This window comes from Lampetra planeri, chromosome 18 (assembly GCF_965212315.1).
Source record: "Lampetra planeri chromosome 18, kcLamPlan1.2.h2, whole genome shotgun sequence".
Lineage (NCBI taxonomy): Eukaryota > Metazoa > Chordata > Hyperoartia > Petromyzontiformes > Petromyzontidae > Lampetra > Lampetra planeri.
The window spans coordinates 14134321-14160615 of NC_136124.1; the positions used below are offsets into that span (position 1 = coordinate 14134321).

The 26295-nt window shown below is 44.4% G+C and overlaps 1 protein-coding gene across 18 annotated transcripts in view; it reads left to right on the top strand.

Annotated features, from left to right (window-relative positions):
- The first annotated feature begins 357 nt into the window (after positions 1 to 357).
- PPP1R21 (protein phosphatase 1 regulatory subunit 21) overlaps positions 358 to 26295 on the top strand; it is a 118665-nt gene continuing 92727 nt past the window's right edge. For 8 of the 18 annotated variants that reach the window (XM_078602641.1, XM_078602642.1, XM_078602647.1 and 5 more), the window contains exons 1-2: positions 359 to 655; positions 3760 to 3964. In XM_078602641.1, coding sequence (XP_078458767.1) covers positions 3911 to 3964 — 54 coding nt within the window. In that variant the 5' untranslated portion in view covers positions 359 to 655; positions 3760 to 3910. Of the gene's footprint in view, positions 656 to 3759; positions 3965 to 26295 lie in introns of all 18 variants that reach the window. The other 10 variants (XM_078602635.1, XM_078602636.1, XM_078602637.1 and 7 more) reach the window with 4 other exon arrangements.

A 26295-nucleotide genomic window follows, 5' to 3' on the forward strand; every position in this document is an offset into this window, starting at 1 on the left:
TTGGGCTGGGTGGGACTGGGTGGGGAGGGGAGGGTGGGGCTGGGTGGGGGCTGTGTGGGTTGGGGCTGGTCACCCCCATGGTGCCCTTAAAAACTCAACGTTTAACCTACACTACACTATACACGACACGATACACGGCACTTATACAGGTAGGAACAACAGCTTCCACATTGCCCACCAGGGATTATATTTCTGTCTGTCGTGCACGAATGCGCTGTCCAACCAAGTTCCTACCTGCCCACTCCGAAGGAACGTGTTAAATGAAACTGAAATGAAACTGAAAAATCTCCCATCCCTTCCATCGGAGAGCATAACTCCCATCGCAGTGCGACTGGCCAATCACGGGTCTCACGCTCGCCCGCTTCACCTCGTGACCCGGATACGTCGCGGCCCGCGTCGCCAACGCCGCCGCACCCCTCGGTGTGGACGCGAGTGCGGAGCGCCGCCCCTCTGCAACCTTTTCCTCCACCGCGTCCCTCTCTGCTGGTGCCGTCATCTTTGCGGCGCGCCGATGGCGAACAGCCGCGCGCCAGTGGCCCCGAGGCGGAGAGTGTCCTGCGAAACCCGCCCCACCCCCCGTCTTGCCTAGACGCCCTGGCCGGGAGCCTGCGCCACGAACGCCGCCGCCTCGCCCAGGCCTCACCGCGCCCTCCCGGTGCGTGCTTCCTCCCTCCTCTTGAGTTCACACGGCGGCTCTCGGCGCCTTTCCGTGAACAATCGCAGCCGCGATGCGTAGTCCCGGTGATGTCGGCACGAGCCGCAGGGTTCTCTGACGAGTTCGACTTACAAGCAGCGCGCCATGGCACATCAGTGACATCTGTGCCTTGGCAATGCATGGGAGTGATGCGTGACAGTAGCCACTGCAGCGCCGTCATAGTTATAACTATTAATAATACATTAGGACTAATAATCAACATTCGTATCATGACGCGCTTGACTGGCACCTGAAACGATGTTTGCGAGCTTGCGTGAGACGGCTTGGATACAGAGCGCAACGGGTAGCTAACACGGGGTTTACATTGAAATTCATGAGCCATTGAAACATATTCTTAGGTTTTTTCGGTAAAGTCACGTAGGTAAAACATCAAAATTAATGAAAATAAAATAAACAAAAATCACCTCAGGTGAGAGCTCTCACCTGAGGTGATTTTTGTTTTATTTTATTTTCATTAATTTTGATGTTTTACCTACGTGACTTTACCGAAAAAACCTAAGAATATGATTCCTTGCAGTCACGAAAGCTTCAAATCTAGAGCCATTGAAACCTTTATTCTCTTCAGGCTTTTGTATCTAGTGTGTAGTATTTCATTTGGCAATGTCTGTTAATGTCCCACGTGTCATTTTATTTAACATATTTTGGTTCGCAGCACTACGTTGTTGCTTTGTTAAAATGAATGCCCTCTCTCTAAAGAAGGGCCCTCGATTCGAAACGTCAGACCTAGATTTAATATTACAAGGAAACGTTCGAAACGAAAGGCATTGTGCTAATTATTTCTATGAGTAGGCCCTGCTCTACATGTTCGTTAGAATAGTTTCTGAGTGTATTGTGGTGAAGTGTGGTTAGGCTGCAGCTTTAAGAATCCCCGCGGCTACGCACTAACCACAGTGACGTGAGTGGGGAACATCGTCTCCCTCTCTCACCGTCTCGTCATGTTTCTGTATCGCCGTTTCCCTGTCTCCCCGTCTCATCGTATAACAGTTTTGCTGTCTCCCTTTCTCACCGTCCCCCTGTCACGCCGTCTCCCTGTCTCACCGACTTTCCCTCTCACTGTCTCCCCATCTCCCTGTCTCACTGCTGCTGCTCTCGGTTGTGCTCTCTGCATTCGAGCGTGGGACATCGTTCTACTCCCCGTTGGTGTGAATTCCACGTTCCTGTGGCCGGCGTATGTGACATCCCACAAAGTAGTAATTAGTAGGTTGTACTTGAAGGGGAATAACCAGTGGCTGTACTAAAGAATCAGAATCTTTATTTAGGCTGGGGGAATCCGATGAGCTATGAAGCTGTTTTTCACAGATTGATCCCGGCCGCAGGAATGTAAAATTTGCACTACTCACCCAAGATTGAGAAGGAAATGACTGCTATGCACAACTGCTGTGAACACGAGGACGCGATTTGTGGAAGAGTTTGAGAGTTATCTTATAAGTGTGTAGGTATCCTGCTTTTCACCTCCAGGCAAAATGAATGGTCCACAAATGAGCTCATATAAATTTGCCTAACTTCTCAAGTAGCACATTATCCCTGATAAGATAGTTTTTTGTCTGTTAACACACAGGGTACGTACCATGCACACACTTGGAAATCGTGTTTCTTATCAAACAATACAGAAATCACGATAAGTGTTGCCAGGAAGTTACGTGCTTTGTTCAGCTCTGGAATTGAATCGTCGAGGAGGAGTTGGATTGGACCTGAGTTGTGCTAAACTTCTTGGTTCTTTCGGTAAAGTCACGTAGAAGGAAAGTAATAAAATAATAAAAAATAAAACATAATTATCATTCGGACGCTGTCTTTCCGACAGGCCCTGTTCTTCACCTGAGGACGGCTGCTTGCGTTGTGGGCGAAACGTCGTGAGAATTGTATTTTATTATGTTTTATTCTTTTATTATTTCCCTTCTACGTGACTTTACCGAAAGAACCAAGAAGATGAATCCCTGCAGTCACGAAAGCTTTACATCGAAATTGTGTTAAACTTATCGAATGGCTGTGCCACATCCTCATCTTTGTGATGAAGTGTGAGGTGTATGCTTGTGTTTTTATTGCGCTAAATTGTATCGCGTTTAGGTTACTTTACTGAATATAACATAATATTGACACTGCATATAGTATTGGGACGTGCTATTTCGACGCAAGTTCAACATTGCCCTGTCAGCTCATTGACCGATTTCTCCTTAAACTATTTTTATTACTATTTTAATTTTACCAGGTAAGGCTCACTGAGCTATGAGTCTATTTTAAGACTTTTAGCATTGTATACAGTCTGGAAGCTACCCACATGCCAAATTTCAAGTTTGTAGCATGTTGGAAAGTATGCTAAACATTTCGAACAGACACACATTCACACATTTCCCTTTTATATATATAGATGTCAGACTGTCTTCCTCTAAACCCAATAAACAGTGCAACTAAAACAATATATAGTTATAACCTACATATTATTGTAAAATAGTATATAAACATCCCTAGCTATATCAATTAACGTGAGTCGAGAGGAGGGGGGAGATCCATAGTCGGATCTTGCATCCTCCCCCCCCGTTGAAATCTATAACTGTGCCCCTGCTTAAGACACACGCACGAGTTGCTCACCTCATGTTAATGTCTCCGTTGGCACCATTGTGCGTATGTTAACACGAGTTTGCTGGAAAAATAGATAACGTATTTATGTCCCATGAGGGTGGGTCTGCCAGAGAACATTTTTACTATTTGCTGGCGAGTGTGTGCTTCGTGTGGAGTGGCAATATAAGTGGTACATGTGCACTATGCTTCACGCTTACAATCCAGGTTCGATTTCTAGCTGTGTTATGCAACATCAAATAACACGCGATTTGAAACTGCCCTGAGCCTCTCCAAGGTTAATTGAAACTAAAACGGAGATCTGGAATAACAGTATTTCGTGATCATCAGCACCGGGGAGACAAACGCAATCAGGCTGGCTATACACCTCATTCTGTGTCGCACTGTCCTTCATAGCTGCCCACTTTTAGCTGTTGTCCCTGTGGTCTGATTGCATGTGGAATGCCTGTGCTGTCTCCTCTCGATTCTAGCAGCAGCAGCAGATCCTGTCGACGGCAAGAGCTAGAGTGGTACGGCCATCTTGGGAAGTGGCTCGTCAGCTGTATTTCCCATCTCCTGGGGGAGATTCAGATTCTGGGATTGTGGGCAAGACCGAGGTGTGTGCGAGAAAACTGCCCGGCCATGGCATCGGAGACTCAAGCCAAGTATCAGAAGCTAGCACAAGAATACGCCAAGGTGAGCATGGAAATGTGAATGATGGAGACTTCAAAACAAGCAAATTTGGGTCTTGGAAGTCTCTGGGGCTGACCCATCCTGGTTGATATGCTTTTGTTTTAAACAGAAAAAATCATCAAACATGTATGTAAAGCAGTGCAGCCCCCCCTCCACCACCTGGCAGCTATGCTGGTTTGACCTCTTTTCAGAGCCGGAAGTAAAGAGTCTTCCTGTCAAGCCGCATGCAAACCATGTCGCTACTCGCTGAACCTGTATTTAGGATCATCAGGGTGGTATCCACCTGCCAGCCGACATAACAAAAAACTGTCCACCAAATCCACCCTTATTTTGGATCACAGCACTGAGGGGACTGGTTTTGGAAAGTAACCATTCTCTGGTTGATGATTAGTCGAGTTTTAAGAAGTAATCTCTTTACCGTAATTGAAATTTTTAGGTTATGAATCAGAGCTAGTCGCCAGAAATTTGCAACTTATAACGAAACGATGTATAACGGGGAGTTTTTCTTCCATAAGAATAATAGGAAGTGGGGAGGGGGGGATGGCGACCGTGAGAGCATAAATATTGCCTAATAGCAGGAAGTACCCGGCGTTGCGCGGGCAAAAAAGACACACACACATCGACTTACACACACACAGACATCGACTTACACACGCACATTGGAACTTTTAGAGCAGGTTGGCAACAAATGGATAACTTCGGCACAAAACAAAGAACGCCATCAGGGTGGTATCTTGTGGAGCCAGGGCCTGTTGTTGGTCATTTCCTTGGGTGAAGTAGATGCGTTGGCCATTTTCAAGTTGAACTGGCAAATGGACGACCTTGGGGGAACGCTCATGGATGGGGGAGCCAATAATTATCCAAATGGCCTAATTGCTACTGATGTATCTTCCTTGGACAAAAAGTTTAACCTCATCCACACTCATCTTCTTGGTTCTTTCGGTAAAGTCACGTAGAAGGGAAGTAATAAAATAATAAAAATAAAACATAATAAAATAAAATAATTCTCACGATGTTTCGGCTACAACGCAAGCAGCCGTCTTCAGGTGAAGAATGAGACACTACCAAGCTAGGAGCTTACATATAAGCTGGGTTGGAGGTGGAAGAGCGCCTTAACAAAAAGAATGTGCATATGAAGAGGAATTTAGCATATTCATGGGAAATGCGTAGGAGGTGGGTGGGGGGGTTTCATAGTCATATTATGCCCATGCATTATGCAGGATCAACAGCACCAAGGGGGGGTGCAGGGAGTAGCATTAACAAAGGAAAGGAATGTTAATAGTATGTAGCTGCAGTTACTAAACAACCACGTAGAAAACTAAAGTATAAACTACATAAAAAACTAAAGTATAAACTGCATAGCACCATCAGTATACTTACTATACTCTACAATAAGCTGAGTTACTAACAGCAAGTAATACATTACAATTCTACATCGTAAAAATTATATAATATGCTTCCATCTAAACTTTATTCTCTTACATCACACGAGCATACACCGTACTATATACTGCCATAGATAAACCCAACATTAAATTATATACTGTATTGCTATAAACCACCCTATACCTTATACATTTTAATATAACACTATGTATTATTCTACCCACCCTAATGTGTATCACACTGCTATATGTTTACTATACAATTACGATACTATATATTACTTTGTACATTGTATTAAGCATATAAATGTTATACTATTTGTTATTATACACTGTACCATTGACCGTCGTGTCAATGGGTGAGTCGTGGGGGGGGAAACTTGCAGCGGAGCAAAGAATCCATTCCCTGCGGAGAATACAATGCCAGTGAGTGGAACGCGGTCTGAAAGTCACCGTAAACGTGAACACAATCAGTTAAGATCCGAAATGGTTTATTACGTCCTTCCAATGATTGCTAAGCCAGAATCCATCTTCTCGGTTAAAATTGTCTCTGTGTTTGTATATGTGGATCGCCTCATGAACGAATCTCTCATGATAGCCAGATGGCTTGCAGAGAACCTCTGTCTTGGAGAAGTCAATGTCATGTGAGCCCACTGAGTTGTAACAGTGATCTGCCACGGCTGAGGTGTTTGTCCTACCGTGTTTCAGGTCTGCTTTATGTTCACGGATGCGGTCCGAGACATGTCGTTTGGTTTCCCCAATGTAACTGGTACCACAGAGGCAACTTAGTTTGTAGACGCCAGGGTACTGTATGTCTGGAACCACATCTTTTACAGACGGTACCAGATCACGGATTTTACGTACTGTGTTGAATCGGACCTGGATCTTGTGTTTAATCAGGATTTTGGAGATCTTTTTTGTGACCCCAGCAATGTAGGGTAAGGTGATGGTCTTGAAAGGCTCCTCAACAGGATCCTTCTTGATGGTTGGAGTGATGGCTTTGCGGATTGTGTAGTCGGAGTAACCATTAGCCTTAAGAGCTTAGCGTACGTGTTTGAGTTCACTGGCAATGTGTTCCTGGTCGGAGATGCATTGGGCTCTATGATATAGAGTCTTGATGAGGGAATTCTTCTGGGATGGATGGTGGTGGGAATCCGGTTTTAGGTAAGCATCCGTATGGGTGGCTTTCCTGTAGACAGAGTGGCTCATTGAACCATCAGGTCTCCTTTTGATTAGGACATCCAAAAAGGGTAGTTTGCCATCTTTTTTGACTTCCATGGTGAATCTGATGGCTGGGTGTATGGAATTGATGTGGTCGAGAAATTGGTCTAGAGTAGGCCTGCCATGTGGCCAGATGACAAAAGTGTCGTCTACGTACCTCTTCCATAAGGTCGGGCGTAGAGTGGCAGTCTGGATGGCGTCAGTCTCAAATTTCTCCATGAAGATGTTGGCTACAACGGAGATAGGGGGGAGCCCATTGGGGTGCCCTCAGTTTGCTTGTAGAAAGTTCCATTCCAGGTGAAGTATGTATTGGTTAAGCAGTGTCTCACCAGAGGGGGTACCCCAGCATTCAGTCCTTGATGAACCAAGTCTTCAATGATTGCGATGGTGTCAGGTACAGGAACCTTGGTGAATAAGGAAACCACATCAAAACTGACAACCAGGTTGTCTGGGAACAGGGCAATCCCCTTGATTGTCGATATCAGGTCAGTAGAGTTTAGTACCGCAGAAGTGGTTTTTCCAGTGAAAGGCCGTAGGATTTCAGACAAAAAACGAGCCAATTTATAGGTGGGGGAGTTGATAGTAGAGACAATGGGACGAAGAGGTGTATCTTCTTTATGTATCTTTGGCAAGCCGTACAATCTTGGTGGCCTGGCTGCAGAAGGTTTCAACGAGAACTGTTTGGTCTGATCAATTAATGCGGTTGAATCAGAAATGATTTTGTTGGTTTTAGTGACGAGGCTGTTGGTGGGGTCTCTTTTTATTTTTGTATAGCTGCCATCGTTGAGTAGTTCTTGAATTTTGTTGTTGTATTCTATTTTGTCCATGATGACAGTGGCATTGCCTTTGTCGGCTGAGAGGATGACAATGGCATCCCTCTTTTTTAATTGAAAGGACGTAATAAACCATTTCGGATCTTAACTGATTGTGTTCACGTTTACGGTGACTTTCAGACCGCGTTCCACTCACTGGCATTGTATTCTCCGCAGGGAATGGATTCTTTGCTCCGCTGCAAGTTTTCCCCCCACGACTCACCCATTGACACGACGGTCAATGGTACAGCGTATAATAACAGATAGTATAACACTTATATGCTTAATACAATGTACAAAGTAATATATAGTATCGTAATTGTATAGTAAACATATAGCAGGGTGATACACATTAGGGTGAGTAGAATAATACATAGTGTTATATTAAAATGTATAAGGTGGTTTATAGCAATACAGTATATAATTTAATGTTGGGTTTATCTATGGCAGTATATAGTACGGTATATGCTCGTGTGATGTAAGAGAATAAAGTTTAGATGGAAGCATATTATATAATTTTTACGACGTAGAATTGTAATGTATTACTTGCTGTTAGTAACTCAACTTATTGTAGAGTATAGTAAGTATACTGATGGTGCTATGCAGTTTATACTTTAGCTTTTTATGTAGTTTATACTTTAGTTTTCTACGTGGTTGTTTAGTAACTGCAGCTACATACTATTAACATTCCTTTCCTTTGTTAATGCTACTCCCTGCACCCCCCCTTGGTGCTGTTGATCCTGCATAATGCATGGGCATAATATGACTATGAAACCCCCCCACCCACCTCCTATGCATTTCCCATGAATATGCTAAATTCCTCTTCATATGCACATTCTTTTTGTTAAGGCGCTCTTCCACCTCCAACCCAGCTTATATGTAAGCTCCTAGCTTGGTAGTGTCTCATTCTTCACCTGAAGACGGCTGCTTGCGTTGTAGCCGAAACGTCGTGAGAATTATTTTATTTTATTATGTTTTATTTTATTATTTTATTACTTCCCTTCTACGTGACTTTACCGAAAGAACCAAGAAGATGAATCCCTGCAGTCACGAAAGCTTTAAATCTCATCCACACTTTGCCCCTCTTTTTGTAAGGCAAAGACAGGTATGTCAGAGCCGTTGTTGATGTATTTGCAAACATATTTGATGGCTTGCACAGAATTGCAGAATTCCACATTAATGTGGGGCTCAAAGATTTTGCACAGAAGAGGGCAGTAGGGAGCGATCCACTGGCTGTCAACCTTCATTTCAGAGTTAGTGGGAGGTCTGAGCGTTGTTTGAAATCCACCATGCTCAGTATTTCTGCCACGATATAGAGGATAGCCATCATGGCCTGACTGAGTGTCTTTCAAGAAGATGCGGGGATACGTTTTGGTACACCTGCGGTCTTGCATACATGGCGAATTTGCATTGAACTGCCCACATGGGCCATGGACCATTTGCTTGCAGACGACATCAAATAGGGCATGGTCTTGATGGCGGTCAGGTAGCTCAGCACTGACAAATGTGTAAATGTCACTTGCATGAATGTCATCCATAGCAAAATGTGAGCATGAGGAAGAGCACGTTTTTGCCACTCAATGTTGTGCAAGTTGAATATTGTCTTTCCAAAGACACCTCCTTAGTCGTAATAAGCCTCATGAGTTCATCAACTTTGAGTTTGAAGACCCTTGCAATGATGTCATGTGTGCCTGTTGCCTTTTGGTTTGGACAAAGCTCAACTTGGATCTCCTTCCATTTAGACTTGCAAGTGAAGGTGATAAAGAGATGGGGCCTAAATTTCGATTTAAAGCTTTCGTGACTGCAGGGATTCATCTTCTTGGTTCTTATGGAAGAGGTACGTAGACGACACTTTTGTCATCTGGCCACATGGCCGGCCTGCTCTAGACCAATTTCTCGACCATATCAATTCCATACACCCAGCCATCAGATTCACCATGGAAGTCGAAAATGATGGCAAGCTACCCTTTTTGGATGTCCTAATCAAAAGGAGACCTGATGGTTCAATGAGCCACTCTGTCTACAGGAAAGCCACCCACACGGATGCTTATCTAAAACCGGATTCCCACCACCATCCATCCCAGAAGAATTCTCTCATCAAGACTCTATATCATAGAGCCCAATGCATCTCCGACCATGAACACATTTCCAGTGAACTCAAACACGTACGCCAAGCTCTTAAGGCTAATGGTTACTCCGACTACACAATCCGCAAAGCCATCACTCCAACCACCAAGAAAGATCCTGTTGAGGAGCCTTTCAAGACCATCACCTTACCCTACATTGCTGGGGTCACAAAAAAGATCTCCAAAATCCTGATTAAACACAAGATCCAGGTCCGATTCAACACAGTACATAAAATCCGTGATCTGGTACCGTCTGTAAAAGATGTGGTTCCAGACATACAGTACCCTGGTGTCTACAAACTAAGTTGCCTCTGTGGTAGCAGTTACATTGGGGAAACCAAACGACATGTCTCGGACCGCATCCGTGAACATAAAGCTGACCTGAAACACTGTAGGACAAACACCTCAGCCGTGGCAGATCACTGTTACAACTCAGTGGGCTCACATGACATTGACTTCTCCAAGACAGAGGTTCTCTGCAAGCCATCTGGCTATCATGAGAGATTCGTACATGAGGCGATCCACATTTACAAACACAGAGACAATTTTAACCGAGAAGATGGATTCTGGCTTAGCAATCACTGGAAGGACGTAATAAACCATTTTGATACACATTAGGGTGGGTAGAATAATACATAGTGTTATATTAAAAATGTATAAGGTATAGGGTGGTTTATAGCAATACAGTATGTAATTTAATGTTGGTTTTGCCTATGGAAGTATATAGTACGGTATAGACGCGTGTGATGTAAGAGAATAAAGTTTAGATGGAAGCATATTATATAATTTTTTACAACGTAGAATATTTCATGTATTACTTACTGTTAGTAACTCAGCTTATTGTAGAGTATAGTAAGTTTACTGATGATGCTATGTAGTTTATACTTTAGTTTGTCATTCAGTTTATACTGTAGTTTTTTACGTGGTTGTTTAGTAACTACAGCTACATACTATTAACATTCCTTTCCTTTGTTAATGCTCCCCCCCTTCCCCCCCCCCCCCCTTTGATGCTGCTAATCCTGCATAATGCACGGGCATAGTATTGATTTGGAACCCCCCCCCCGCCCACCTCCTACGCATTTTCCATATGCTGAATTCCTCTTGATATGCAAATTATTTTGTTTAGGCGCTCTTCTTCCCACCTCCCCCCCCTCTAACCCAGCTTAAATATACGCTCCAAGCTTGGGGTGTTTCATTCTTCGCCTGAGGATGGCTGCTTGCGTTGTGGCCGAAACGTCGTGAGAATTGTTTTATTATGTTTTATTTTTATTATTTTATTACTTCCCTTCTACGTGACTTTACCGAAAGAACCAAGAAGAGATGGGGCCTGCCATATTGCCTGATGTACGTCATGGCATCCTGAGTCTTCTCATGCATGTATATTGGTCCACCTGTGAAGGATGAAGGCAAAATAACTAATCTACTCACATTCTGAACGTTCGCATGTACGTCAGCATTGAATGTGTCCCTGAGATGAGCATACTGTTATATATGCAGGCGTTTTTGATTAAGTTGAATGTAAAGAAAGCGCTCACTCTCAATTTTGGCATACTCATCGACAACATACTTATTTGAAGAGGTTGGCGCACCGTAATATGTGGTTACCTCCTTCTCTGTCCATGATCATGAAGGAATAGAAGTCTTTAGAGGAGACAGTTTTGTGAGGATGTCCGTCGTGTAGCTTTGATAATTTGAAGAACTGGATGTGGCACTAATTTTGGACTTGCCACAGTATAATGGGGTATTGTAGGGCATAATATGCTCTGCTTGTGTCAGAAAATCTTTTGATGGTGTTGTTTTGGTATCGAAGCACAATGTCTCATACCGACTGTGGTGGTACCTGCTTTCACTACAGCAGTGCATCCTGACTGGTGGTACCTGCTATGATTACAGCAGTGCATACTGACTGTGGTGGTACCTGCTATAATTACAGCAGTGCATACTGATTGTGGTGGTACCTGCTATGATTACAGCAGTGGATACTGACTGGTGGTAACTTGCTATGATTACAGCAGTGCATACTGTGGTGGCACCTGCTTTCACTGCAGCAGTGCATACTGATTGTGGTGGTACCTGCTATGATTCCAGCAGTGCATAGTGACTGTAGTGATACCTGTTATGATTACAGCAGTGCATACTGACTGGTGGTACCTGCTATGATTACAGCAGGACATACTGAGTGTGGTGGTATCCTGCTATGATTACAGCAGTGCATACTGACTATGGTGGTATCTGCTATGATTACAGCAGTGCATACTGACTGTGGTGGTACCTGCTATGATTACAGCAGTGCATACTGACTGTGGTGGTAACTTGCTATGATTACAGCAGTGCATACTGACTGTGGTGGTACCTGCTATGATTAAAGCAGTGGATACTGAATGGTGGTACCTGCTATGATAACAGCAGTGCATAGTGATTGTGGTGGGACCTGCTATGATTACAGCAGTGCATACTGACTGGTGGTATCTGCTATGATTACAGCAGTGCATATAGTGGTGTTTCCTCCTATGATTACAACAGTACATACTGACTGTGGTGGTACCTGCTATGATTACAGCAGTTCATACTGACTGTGGTGATACCTGCTATGATTACAGCAGTGCATACTGACTGTGGTGATACCTGCTATGATTACAGCAGTGAATTCTGACTGGTGGTACCTGCTATGATTACAGCAGGGCATACTGAGTGTGGTGGTTTCTGCTATGATTACAGCAGTGCATTCTGACTGGTGGTATCTGCTATGAATACAGCAGTGCATAGTGTCTGTGGTGGTACCTATTATGATTACAGCAGTGCATACTGACAGTGGTCGTATGTTCTGTGATTACAGCAGTGAATACTGACTGTGGTGGTACCTGCTATGATTACAGCAGTGCATACTGACTGTGTTAGTGCCTGCTATGATTACAGCAGTGCATACTGACTGTGGTAGTACCTGCTATGATTACAGCAGTGCATACTGACTGTGGTGGTATCTGCTATGGTTACAGCAGTGCATACTGACTGTGGTGGTACCTGCTATGATTACAGCAGTGCATACTGACTGTGGTGATACCTGCTATGATTACAGCAGTGAATTCTGACTGGTGGTACCTGCTATGATTACAGCAGGGCATACTGAGTGTGGTGGTACCTGCTATGATTAAAGCAGTGCATACTGACTGGTGGTACCTGCTATGATAACAGCAGTGCATAGTGTCTGTGGTGGTACCTATTATGATTACAGCAGTGCATACTGACAGTGGTCGTATGTTCTGTGATTACAGCAGTGAATACTGACTGTAGTGGTACCTGCTATGATTACAGCAGTGCATACTGACTGTGTTAGTGCCTGCTATGATTACAGCAGTGCATACTGACTGTGGTAGTACCTGCTATGATTACAGCAGTGCATACTGACTGTGGTGGTATCTGCTATGGTTACAGCAGTGCATACTGACTGTGGTGGTACCTGCTATGATTACAGCAGTGCATACTGACTGGTGGTATCTGCTATGATTACAGCAGTGCATACTGACTGTAGTGGTACCTGCTATGATTACAGCAGTGCATACTGACTGTGGTGGTACCTGCTATGATTAAAGCAGTGCATACTGACTGGTGGTACCTGCTATGATAACAGAAGTGCATACTGACTGGTGGTATCTGCTATGATTACAGCAGTGCATACCCACTGTGGTGGTACCTGCTATGATTACAGCAGTGCATATAGTGGTGTTTCCTACTATGATTACAACAGTACATACTGACTGTGGTGGTACCTGCTATGATTACAGCAGTGAATTCTGACTGGTGGTGCCTGCTATGATTACAGCAGTGCATACTGATTATGGTGGTATCTGCTATGATTACAGCAGTGCATACTGACTGTGGTGGTACCTGCTATGATTCCGGCAGTGCATACTGACTGTGATAGTACCTGTTATGATTACAGCAGTGCATACTGACTATGGTGGTATCTGCTATGATTACAGCAGTGAATACTGACTCTGGTGGTACATGCTATGATTACTGCAGTGCATATTGACTGTGGTGGTACCTGCTATGATTACAGCAGTGAATACTGACTGGTGGTACGTGCTATGATTATAGCAGTGCATACTGACTGTGGTAGTACCTGCTATGATTACAGCAGTGCATACTGACTTTGGTGGTATTCACTATGATTACAGCAGTGCATACTGACTGGTGGTACCTGCTATGATTACAGCAATGCATAGTGATTGTGGTTGTACATGCTATGATAATAGCAGTGCATACTGACTGGTGGTATCTGCTATGATTACAGCAGTGCATACCCACTGTGGTGGTACCTGCTATGATTACAGCAGTGCATATAGTGGCGTTTCCTCCTATGATTACAACAGTACATACTGACTGTGGTGGTACCTGCTATGATTACAGCAGTGCATACTGACTGTGGTGGTAACTTGCTATGATTACAGCAGTGCATACTGACTGGTGGTACCTGCGATGATTAAAGCAGTGGATACTGACTGGTGGTACCTGCTATGATAACAGCAGTGCATACTGATTGTGGTGGGACCTGCTATGATTACAGCAATGGATAGTGATTGTGGTGGTACATGCTATGATAACAGCAGTGCATACTGACTGGTGGTATCTGCTATGATTACTGCAGTGCATACCCACTGTGGTGGTACCTGATATGATTACAGCAGTGCATACTGATTATGGTGGTATCTGCTATGATTACAGCAGTGCATACTGACTGTGGTGGTACCTGCTATGATTCCAGCAGTGCATACTGACTGTGGTAGTACCTGCTATGATTACAGCAGTACATACTGACTGTGGTGATACCTGCTATGATTACAGCAGTGCATACTGACTGTGGTGATACCTGCTATGATTACAGCAGTGAATTCTGACTGGTGGTACCTGCTATGATTACAGCAGGGCATACTGAGTGTGGTGGTTTCTGCTATGATTACAGCAGTGCATTCTGACTGGTGGTATCTGCTATGAATACAGCAGTGCATAGTGTCTGTGGTGGTACCTATTATGATTACAGCAGTGCATACTGACAGTGGTCGTATGTTCTGTGATTACAGCAGTGAATACTGACTGTGGTGGTACCTGCTATGATTACAGCAGTGCATACTGACTGTGTTAGTGCCTGCTATGATTACAGCAGTGCATACTGACTGTGGTAGTACCTGCTATGATTACAGCAGTGCATACTGACTGTGGTGGTATCTGCTATGGTTACAGCAGTGCATACTGACTGTGGTGGTACCTGCTATGATTACAGCAGTGCATACTGACTGTGGTGATACCTGCTATGATTACAGCAGTGAATTCTGACTGGTGGTACCTGCTATGATTACAGCAGGGCATACTGAGTGTGGTGGTACCTGCTATGATTAAAGCAGTGCATACTGACTGGTGGTACCTGCTATGATAACAGCAGTGCATAGTGTCTGTGGTGGTACCTATTATGATTACAGCAGTGCATACTGACAGTGGTCGTATGTTCTGTGATTACAGCAGTGAATACTGACTGTAGTGGTACCTGCTATGATTACAGCAGTGCATACTGACTGTGTTAGTGCCTGCTATGATTACAGCAGTGCATACTGACTGTGGTAGTACCTGCTATGATTACAGCAGTGCATACTGACTGTGGTGGTTTCTGCTATGGTTACAGCAGTGCATACTGACTGTGGTGGTACCTGCTATGATTACAGCAGTGCATACTGACTGGTGGTATCTGCTATGATTACAGCAGTGCATACTGACTGTAGTGGTACCTGCTATGATTACAGCAGTGCATACTGACTGTGGTGGTACCTGCTATGATTAAAGCAGTGCATACTGACTGGTGGTACCTGCTATGATAACAGAAGTGCATACTGACTGGTGGTATCTGCTATGATTACAGCAGTGCATACCCACTGTGGTGGTACCTGCTATGATTACAGCAGTGCATATAGTGGTGTTTCCTACTATGATTACAACAGTACATACTGACTGTGGTGGTACCTGCTATGATTACAGCAGTGAATTCTGACTGGTGGTGCCTGCTATGATTACAGCAGTGCATACTGATTATGGTGGTATCTGCTATGATTACAGCAGTGCATACTGACTGTGGTGGTACCTGCTATGATTCCGGCAGTGCATACTGACTGTGATAGTACCTGTTATGATTACAGCAGTGCATACTGACTATGGTGGTATCTGCTATGATTACAGCAGTGAATACTGACTCTGGTGGTACATGCTATGATTACTGCAGTGCATATTGACTGTGGTGGTACCTGCTATGATTACAGCAGTGAATACTGACTGGTGGTACGTGCTATGATTATAGCAGTGCATACTGACTGTGGTAGTACCTGCTATGATTACAGCAGTGCATACTGACTTTGGTGGTATTCACTATGATTACAGCAGTGCATACTGACTGGTGGTACCTGCTATGATTACAGCAATGCATAGTGATTGTGGTTGTACATGCTATGATAATAGCAGTGCATACTGACTGGTGGTATCTGCTATGATTACAGCAGTGCATACCCACTGTGGTGGTACCTGCTATGATTACAGCAGTGCATATAGTGGCGTTTCCTCCTATGATTACAACAGTACATACTGACTGTGGTGGTACCTGCTATGATTACAGCAGTGCATACTGACTGTGGTGGTAACTTGCTATGATTACAGCAGTGCATACTGACTGGTGGTACCTGCGATGATTAAAGCAGTGGATACTGACTGGTGGTGCCTGCTATGATAACAGCAGTGCATACTGATTGTGGTGGGACCTGCTATGATTACAGCAATGGATAGTGATTGTGGTGGTACATGCTATGATAACAGCAGTGCATACTGACTGGTGGTATCTGCTATGATTACTGCAGTGCATACCCACTGTGGTGGTACCTGATATGATTACAGCAGTGCATACTGATTATGGTGGTATCTGCTATGATTACAGCAGTGCATACTGACTGTGGTGGTACCTGCTATGATTCCAGCAGTGCATACTGACTGTGGTAGTACCTGCTATGATTACAGCAGTGCATACTGACTATGGTGGGATCTGCTATGATTACAGCAGTGAATACTGACTCTGGTGGTACGTGCTATGATTACTGCAGTGCATACTGACTGGTGGTACCTACTATGATTACAGCAGTGCATACTGACTATGGTGGTATCTGCTATGATTACAGCAGTGCATACTGACTGTAGTGGTACCTGCTATGATTACAGCAGTGCATACTGACTGTGGTGGTAACTTGCGATGATTACAGCAGTGCATACTGACTGTGGTGGTACCTACTATGATTAAAGCAGTGCATACTGACTGGTGGTACCTGCTATGATAACAGCAGTGCATACTGACTGGTGGTATCTGCTATGATTACAGCAGTGCATACCCACTGTGGTGATACCTGCTATGATTACAGCAGTGAATTCTGACTGGTGGTACCTGTTATGATTACAGCAGTGCATATAGTGGTGTTTCCTGCTATGATTACAACAGTACATACTGACTGTGGTGGTACCTGCTATGATTACAGCAGTGAATTCTGACTGGTGGTACCTGTTATGATTACAGCAGTGCATACTGATTATGGTGGTATCTGCTATGATTACAGCAGTGCATACTGACTGGTGGTACCAGCTATGATTCCGGCAGTGCATACTGACTGTGGTGGTACGTGCTATGATTACTGCAGTGCATACTGTCTGTGGTGGTACCTGCTATGATTACAGCATTGCATACTGACTATGGTGGTATTTGCTATGATAACAGCAGTGCATACTGACTGGTGGTAACCTGCTATGCTTACAGCAGTGAATACTGACTGGTGGTACGTGCTATGATTACAGCAGTGCATACTGACTGTGGTAGTACCTGCTATGATTACAGCAGTGCATACTGACTTTGGTGGTATTCGCTATGATTACATCAGTGCATACTGACTGGTGGTACCTGCTATGATAACAGCAGTGCATACTGATTGTGGTGGGACCTGCTATGATTACAGCAATGCATAGTGATTTTGGTGGTACATGCTATGATAACAGCAGTGCATACTGACTGGTGGTATCTGCTATGATTACAGCAGTACAGACCCACTGTGGTGGTACCTGCTATGATTACAGCAGTGAATTCTGACTGTGGTGGTACCTGCTATGATTACAGCAGTGCATACTGATTATGGTGGTATCTGCTATGATTACTGCAGTGCATACTGACTGTGGTGGTACCTGCTATGATTACCGCAGTGCATACTGACCGTGGTCGTATGTTCTGTGATTACAGCACTGAATACTGACTGGGATGGTACCTGCTATGATTACAGCAGTGCATACTGACTGTGGTAGTACCTGCTATGATTACAGCAGTGCATACTGGCTATGGTGGTAGCTGCTATGATTACAGCAGTGAATGCTGAATCTGGTGGTACGTGCTATGATTACATCAGTGCATACTGACTGTGGTGGTTACCTGCTATGATTACAGCAGTTCATACTGACTGTGGTGGTAACTTGCTATGATTACAGCAGTGCATACTTACTCTGGTGGTACATGCTATGATTACTGCAGTGCATACTGACTGTAGTGGTTCCTGCTATGATTCCAGCAGTGCATACTGTGGTGGTACCTGCTATGATTACAGCAGTGCATACTGACTGGTGGTTACCTGCTATGATTACAGCAGTGCATACTGACTGTGGTAGTACCTGCTATGATTACAGCAGTGCATACTGACTGGTGGTACCTGCTATGATTACAGCAGTGCATACTGACTGGTGGTAGCCTGCTATGATTACAGCAGTGCATAGTGACTGTGGTTGTACCTGCTATGTTGACAGCAGTGCATACTGACTGGTGGTATGTGCTATGATTACTGCAGTGCATACTGACTGTGGTGATACCTGCTATGATTCCAGCAGTGCATACTGTGGTGGTACCTGCTATGATTACAGCAGTGCATACTGACTGGTGGTTACCTGCTATGATTAAAGCAGTGCATACTGAGTGGTGGTATATCCTATGATTACAGCAGTGCATACTGACTGGTGGTATCTGCTATGATGACAGCAGTGCATACTGACTTTGGTGGTATTCGCTATGATTACAGCAGTGCATACTGACTGGTGGTACCTGCTGTGATAACAGCAGTGCATACTGATTGTGGTGGGACCTGCTATGATTACAGCAATGCATTGTGATTGTGGTGGTACATGCTATGATAACAGCAGTGCATACTGACTGGTGGTATCTGCTATGATTACAGCAGTGCATACCCACTGTGGTGGTACCTGCTATGATTACAGCAGTGCATATAGTGGTGTTTCCTCCTATGATTACTACAGTACATACTGACTGTGGTGGTTCCTGATATGATTACAGCAGTGAATTCTGACTGTGGTGCTACCTGCTATGATTACAGCAGTGCATACTGATTATGGTGGTATCTGCTATGATTGCTGCAGTGCATACTGACTGTGGTGGTACCTGCTATGATTACAGCAGTGCATACTGACCGTGGTCGTATGTTCTGTGATTACAGCAGTGAATACTGACTGGGATGGTACCTGCTATGATTACAGCAGTGCATACTGACTGTGGTAGTACCTGCTATGATTACATCAGTGCATACTGACTGGTGGTATCTGCTATGATTACAGCAGTGAATACTGAATCTTTTGGTACGTGCTATGATTACAGCAGTGAATACTAACTCTGGTGGTACGTGCTACGATTACATCAGTGCATACTGACTGTGGTGGTTACCTGCTATGATTACAGCAGTTCATACTGACTGTGGTGGTAACTTGCTATGATTACAGCAGTGCATACTTACTCTGGTGGTACATGCTATGATTACTGCAGTGCATACTGACTGTAGTGGTTCCTGCTATGATTCCAGCAGTGCATACTGTGGTGGTACCTGCTATGATTACAGCAGTGCATACTGACTGGTGGTACCTGCTATGATTACAGCAGTGCATACTGATTGGTGGTAGCCTGCTATGATTACAGCAGTTCATACTGACTGTGGTGGTAACTTGCTATGATTACAGCAGTGCATACTTACTCTGGTGGTACATGCTATGATTACTGCAGTGCATACTGACTGTGGTGATACCTGCTATGATTCCAGCAGTGCGTAGTGTGGTGGTATCTGCTTTCACTGCAGCAGTGCATACTGACTGGTGGTATCTGCTATGATGACAGCAGTGCATAATGCCTGTGGTAGTACCTGCTATGATTACAGCAGTGCATACTGACTGGTGGTACCTGCTATAATTACAGCAGTGCATACTGACTGGTGGTAGCCTGCTATGATTACAGCAATGCATAGTGACTGTGGTTGTACCTGCTATGATGACAGCAGTGCATACTGACTGGTGGTATGTGCTATGATGACAGCAGTGCATACTGACTGTGGTAGTACCTGCTATGATTACAGCAGTGCATACTGACTTTGGTGGTATTCGCTATGATTACAGCAGTGCATACTGACTGGTGGTACCTGCTATGATAACAGCAGTGCATACTGATTGTGGTGGGACCTGCTATGATTACAGCAATGCATAGTGATTGTGGTGGTACATGCTATGATAACAGCAGTGCATACTGACTGGTGGTATCTGCTATGATTACAGCAGTGCATACCCACTGTGGTGGTACCTGCTATGATTACAGCAGTACATATAGTGGTGTTTCCTCCTATGATTACAACAGTACATACTGACTGTGGTGGTACCTGCTATGATTACAGCAGTGAATTCTGACTGTGGTGGTACCTGCTATGATTACAGCAGTGCATACTGATTATGGTGGTATCTGCTATGATTACTGCAGTGCATACTGACTGTGGTGGTACCTGCTATGATTACAGCGGTGCATACTGACCGTGGTCGTATGTTATGTGATTACAGCAGTGAATACTGACTGGGATGGTACCTGCTATGATTACAGCAGTGCATACTGACTGTGGTAGTACCTGCTATGATTACAGCAGTGCATACTGACTATGGTGGTATCTGCTATGATTACAGCAGTGAATACTGAATCTGGTGGTACGTGCTATGATTACTGCAGTGCATATTGACTGTTGTGGTACCTGCTATGATTACAGCAGTGCATACTGACTGGTGGTAACCTGCTATGATTACAGCAGTGAATACTAACTCTGGTGGTACGTGCTACGATTACATCAGTGCATACTGACTGTGGTGGTTACCTGCTATGATTACAGCAGTTCATACTGACTGTGGTGGTAACTTGCTATGATTACAGCAGTGCATACTTACTCTGGTGGTACATGCTATGATTACTGCAGTGCATACTGACTGTAGTGGTTCCTGCTATGATTCCAGCAGTGCATACTGTGGTGGTACCTGCTATGATTACAGCAGTGCATACTGACTGCTGGTTACCTGCTATGATTACAGCAGTGCATAGTGACTGTGGTTGTACCTGCTATGATGACAGCAGTGCGTACTGACTGGTGGTATGTGCTATGATTACTGCAGTGCATACTGACTGTGGTGATACCTGCTATGATTCCAGCAGTGCGTAGTGTGGTGGTATCTGCTTTCACTGCAGCAGTGCATACTGACTGGTGGTTACCTGCTATGATTAAAGCAGTGCATTCTGACTGGTGATACCTGCTATGATTACAGCAGTGCATACTAACTGTGGTGGTACCTGCTATGATTACAGCAGGGCACACTGAGTGGTGGTATATCCTATGATTACAGCAGTGCATACTGACTGGTGGTATCTGCTATGATGACATCAGTGCATAATGCCTGTGGTGGTACCTGCTATGATTACAGCTGTGCATTCTGACTGGTGGGACCTGCTTTGATTACAGCAGTGCATACAGTGGTGTTACCTTCTATGATTCCAGCAGTACATAGTGACTGTAGTGATACCTGCTATGATTACAGCAGTGCATACTGACTGTAGTGGTACCTGCTATGATTACAGCAGGATATACTGAGTTTGGTGGTATTCCTGCTATGATTACAACAGTGCATACTGACTATGGTGTCTGCTGTGATTACAGCAGTGCATACGGACTGTGGTAGTACCTGCTATGATTACAGCAGTGCATACTGACTGTGGTGGTAACTTGCTATTATTACGGCAGTGCATTCTGACTGTGGTGATACCTGCTATGATTACAGCAGTGCATACTGACTGTGGTGGTACCTGCTATGATTACAGCAGGGCATAATGACTTTGGTTGTACCTTCTATTATTACAGCAGTGCATACTGACTGGTGGTACCTGCTATGATAACAGCAGTGCATACTGATTGTGGTGGGACCTGCTATGATTACAGCAATGCATAGTGATTGTGGTGGTACCTGCTATGATTACAGCAGGGCATAATGACTTTGGTTGTACCTTCTATGATTACAGCAGTGCATACTGACTGGTGGTATCTGCTATGATTACAGCAGTACATATAGTGGTGTTTCCTCCTATGATTACAACAGTACATACTGACTGTGGTGGTACCTGCTATGATAACAGCAGTGCATACTGACTGGTGGTATCTGCTATGATTACAGCAGTGCATACCCACTGTGGTGGTACCTGCTATGATTACAGCAGTACATATAGTGGTGTTTCCTCCTATGATTACAACAGTACATACTGACTGTGGTGGTACCTGCTATGATTACAGCAGTGAATTCTGACTGTGGTGGTACCTGCTATGATTACAGCAGTGCATACTGATTATGGTGGTATCTGCTATGATTACTGCAGTGCATACTGACTGTGGTGGTACCTGCTATGATTACAGCGGTGCATACTGACCGTGGTCGTATGTTATGTGATTACAGCAGTGAATACTGACTGGGATGGTACCTGCTATGATTACAGCAGTGCATACTGACTGTGGTAGTACCTGCTATGATTACAGCAGTGCATACTGACTATGGTGGTATCTGCTATGATTACAGCAGTGAATACTGAATCTGGTGGTACGTGCTATGATTACTGCAGTGCATATTGACTGTTGTGGTACCTGCTATGATTACAGCAGTGCATACTGACTGGTGGTAACCTGCTATGATTACAGCAGTGAATACTAACTCTGGTGGTACGTGCTACGATTACATCAGTGCATACTGACTGTGGTGGTTACCTGCTATGATTACAGCAGTTCATACTGACTGTGGTGGTAACTTGCTATGATTACAGCAGTGCATACTTACTCTGGTGGTACATGCTATGATTACTGCAGTGCATACTGACTGTAGTGGTTCCTGCTATGATTCCAGCAGTGCATACTGTGGTGGTACCTGCTATGATTACAGCAGTGCATACTGACTGCTGGTTACCTGCTATGATTACAGCAGTGCATAGTGACTGTGGTTGTACCTGCTATGATGACAGCAGTGCGTACTGACTGGTGGTATGTGCTATGATTACTGCAGTGCATACTGACTGTGGTGATACCTGCTATGATTCCAGCAGTGCGTAGTGTGGTGGTATCTGCTTTCACTGCAGCAGTGCATACTGACTGGTGGTTACCTGCTATGATTAAAGCAGTGCATTCTGACTGTGGTGGTACCTGCTATGATTACAGCAGTGCATACTGATTATGGTGGTATCTGCTATGATTACTGCAGTGCATACTGACTGTGGTGGTACCTGCTATGATTACAGCGGTGCATACTGACCGTGGTCGTATGTTATGTGATTACAGCAGTGAATACTGACTGGGATGGTACCTGCTATGATTACAGCAGTGCATACTGACTGTGGTAGTACCTGCTATGATTACAGCAGTGCATACTGACTATGGTGGTATCTGCTATGATTACAGCAGTGAATACTGAATCTGGTGGTACGTGCTATGATTACTGCAGTGCATATTGACTGTTGTGGTACCTGCTATGATTACAGCAGTGCATACTGACTGGTGGTAACCTGCTATGATTACAGCAGTGAATACTAACTCTGGTGGTACGTGCTACGATTACATCAGTGCATACTGACTGTGGTGGTTACCTGCTATGATTACAGCAGTTCATACTGACTGTGGTGGTAACTTGCTATGATTACAGCAGTGCATACTTACTCTGGTGGTACATGCTATGATTACTGCAGTGCATACTGACTGTAGTGGTTCCTGCTATGATTCCAGCAGTGCATACTGTGGTGGTACCTGCTATGATTACAGCAGTGCATACTGACTGCTGGTTACCTGCTATGATTACAGCAGTGCATAGTGACTGTGGTTGTACCTGCTATGATGACAGCAGTGCGTACTGACTGGTGGTATGTGCTATGATTACTGCAGTGCATACTGACTGTGGTGATACCTGCTATGATTCCAGCAGTGCGTAGTGTGGTGGTATCTGCTTTCACTGCAGCAGTGCATACTGACTGGTGGTTACCTGCTATGATTAAAGCAGTGCATTCTGACTGGTGATACCTGCTATGATTACAGCAGTGCATACTAACTGTGGTGGTACCTGCTATGATTACAGCAGGGCACACTGAGTGGTGGTATATCCTATGATTACAGCAGTGCATACTGACTGGTGGTATCTGCTATGATGACATCAGTGCATAATGCCTGTGGTGGTACCTGCTATGATTACAGCTGTGCATTCTGACTGGTGGGACCTGCTTTGATTACAGCAGTGCATACAGTGGTGTTACCTTCTATGATTCCAGCAGTACATAGTGACTGTAGTGATACCTGCTATGATTACAGCAGTGCATACTGACTGTAGTGGTACCTGCTATGATTACAGCAGGATATACTGAGTTTGGTGGTATTCCTGCTATGATTACAACAGTGCATACTGACTATGGTGTCTGCTGTGATTACAGCAGTGCATACGGACTGTGGTAGTACCTGCTATGATTACAGCAGTGCATACTGACTGTGGTGGTAACTTGCTATTATTACGGCAGTGCATTCTGACTGTGGTGATACCTGCTATGATTACAGCAGTGCATACTGACTGTGGTGGTACCTGCTATGATTACAGCAGGGCATAATGACTTTGGTTGTACCTTCTATTATTACAGCAGTGCATACTGACTGGTGGTACCTGCTATGATAACAGCAGTGCATACTGATTGTGGTGGGACCTGCTATGATTACAGCAATGCATAGTGATTGTGGTGGTACCTGCTATGATTACAGCAGGGCATAATGACTTTGGTTGTACCTTCTATGATTACAGCAGTGCATACTGACTGGTGGTATCTGCTATGATTACAGCAGTACATATAGTGGTGTTTCCTCCTATGATTACAACAGTACATACTGACTGTGGTGGTACCTGCTATGATTACAGCAGTGCATACTGATTATGGTGGTATCTGCTATGATTACAGCAGTGCATACTGACTGTGGTGGTACCTGCTATGATTCCAGCAGTGCATACTGACTGTGGTAGTACCTGCTATGATTATAGCAGTGCATACTGACTATGGTGGTACCTGCTATGATTACAGCAGTGAATACTGACTCTGGTGGTACGTGCTATAATTACTGCAGTGCATATTGACTGTGGTGGTACCTGCTATGATTACAGCAGTGCATACTGACTATGGTGGTATCTGCTATGATTACAGCAGTGAATACTGACTCTGGTGGTACGTGCTATGATTACAGCAGTGCATACTGACTGTGGTAGTACCTGCTATGATTACAGCAGTGCATACTGACTATGGTGGAATCCGCTACGATTACAGCAGTGCATACTGACTGGTGGTACCTACTATAATAACAGCAGTGCATACTGATTGTGGTGGGACCTGCTATGATTACAGCAGTGCATACCCACTGTGGTGGTACCTGCTATGATTACAGCAGTGCATACTGATTATGGTGGTATCTGCTGTGATTACAGCAGTGCATACTGACTGGTGGTACCTGCTATGATTCTGGCAGTGCATACTGACCGTGGTCGTATGTTCTGTGATTACAGCAGTGAATACTGACTGTGATGGTACCTGCTATGATTCCAGCAGTGCATACTGACTGTGGTAGTAACTACTATGATTACAGCATTGCATACTGATTATGGTGGTGTCAGCTATGATTACAGCAGTGAATACTGACTGTGGTGTGCCTGCTATGATTACAGCAGTGCATACTGACTGTGGTGGTAACTTGCTATGATTACAGCAGTGCATACTTACTTTGGTGGTACGTGCTATGATTACTGCAGTGCATACTGACTGTAGTGGTACCTGCTATGATTAAAGCAGTGAATTCTGACTGTGATGATACCTGCTATGATTCCAGCAGTGCATACTGACTGTGGTAGTACCTGCTTTGATTACAGCAGTGCATACTGATTATGGTGGTACCTGCTATGATAACAGCAATGCATACTGATTGTGGCGGGACCTGCTATGATTACAGCAATGCATAGTGATTGTGGTGGTACATGCTATGATAACAGCAGTGCATACTGACTGTGGTGGTACCTGCTATGATAACAGCAGAGCATACTGACTGTGGTGGCATCTGCTATGAATACAGCAGTGCATACTGATTGTGGTGGTGCCTCCTATGATTACAGCAGGACATACTGACTGTGGTGGTACCTGCTATTATTCCAGCAGTGCATCCTGACTGTGGTAGTTACCTGCTATGATTACAGCAGTGCATACTGACTATGGTGGTATCTGCTATGATTACAGCAGTGCATACATACTGACTGTGGTGGTACCTGCTAGGATTACAGCAGTGCATACTGACTGTGGTGGGAACCTGCTATGATTACAGAAGTGCATA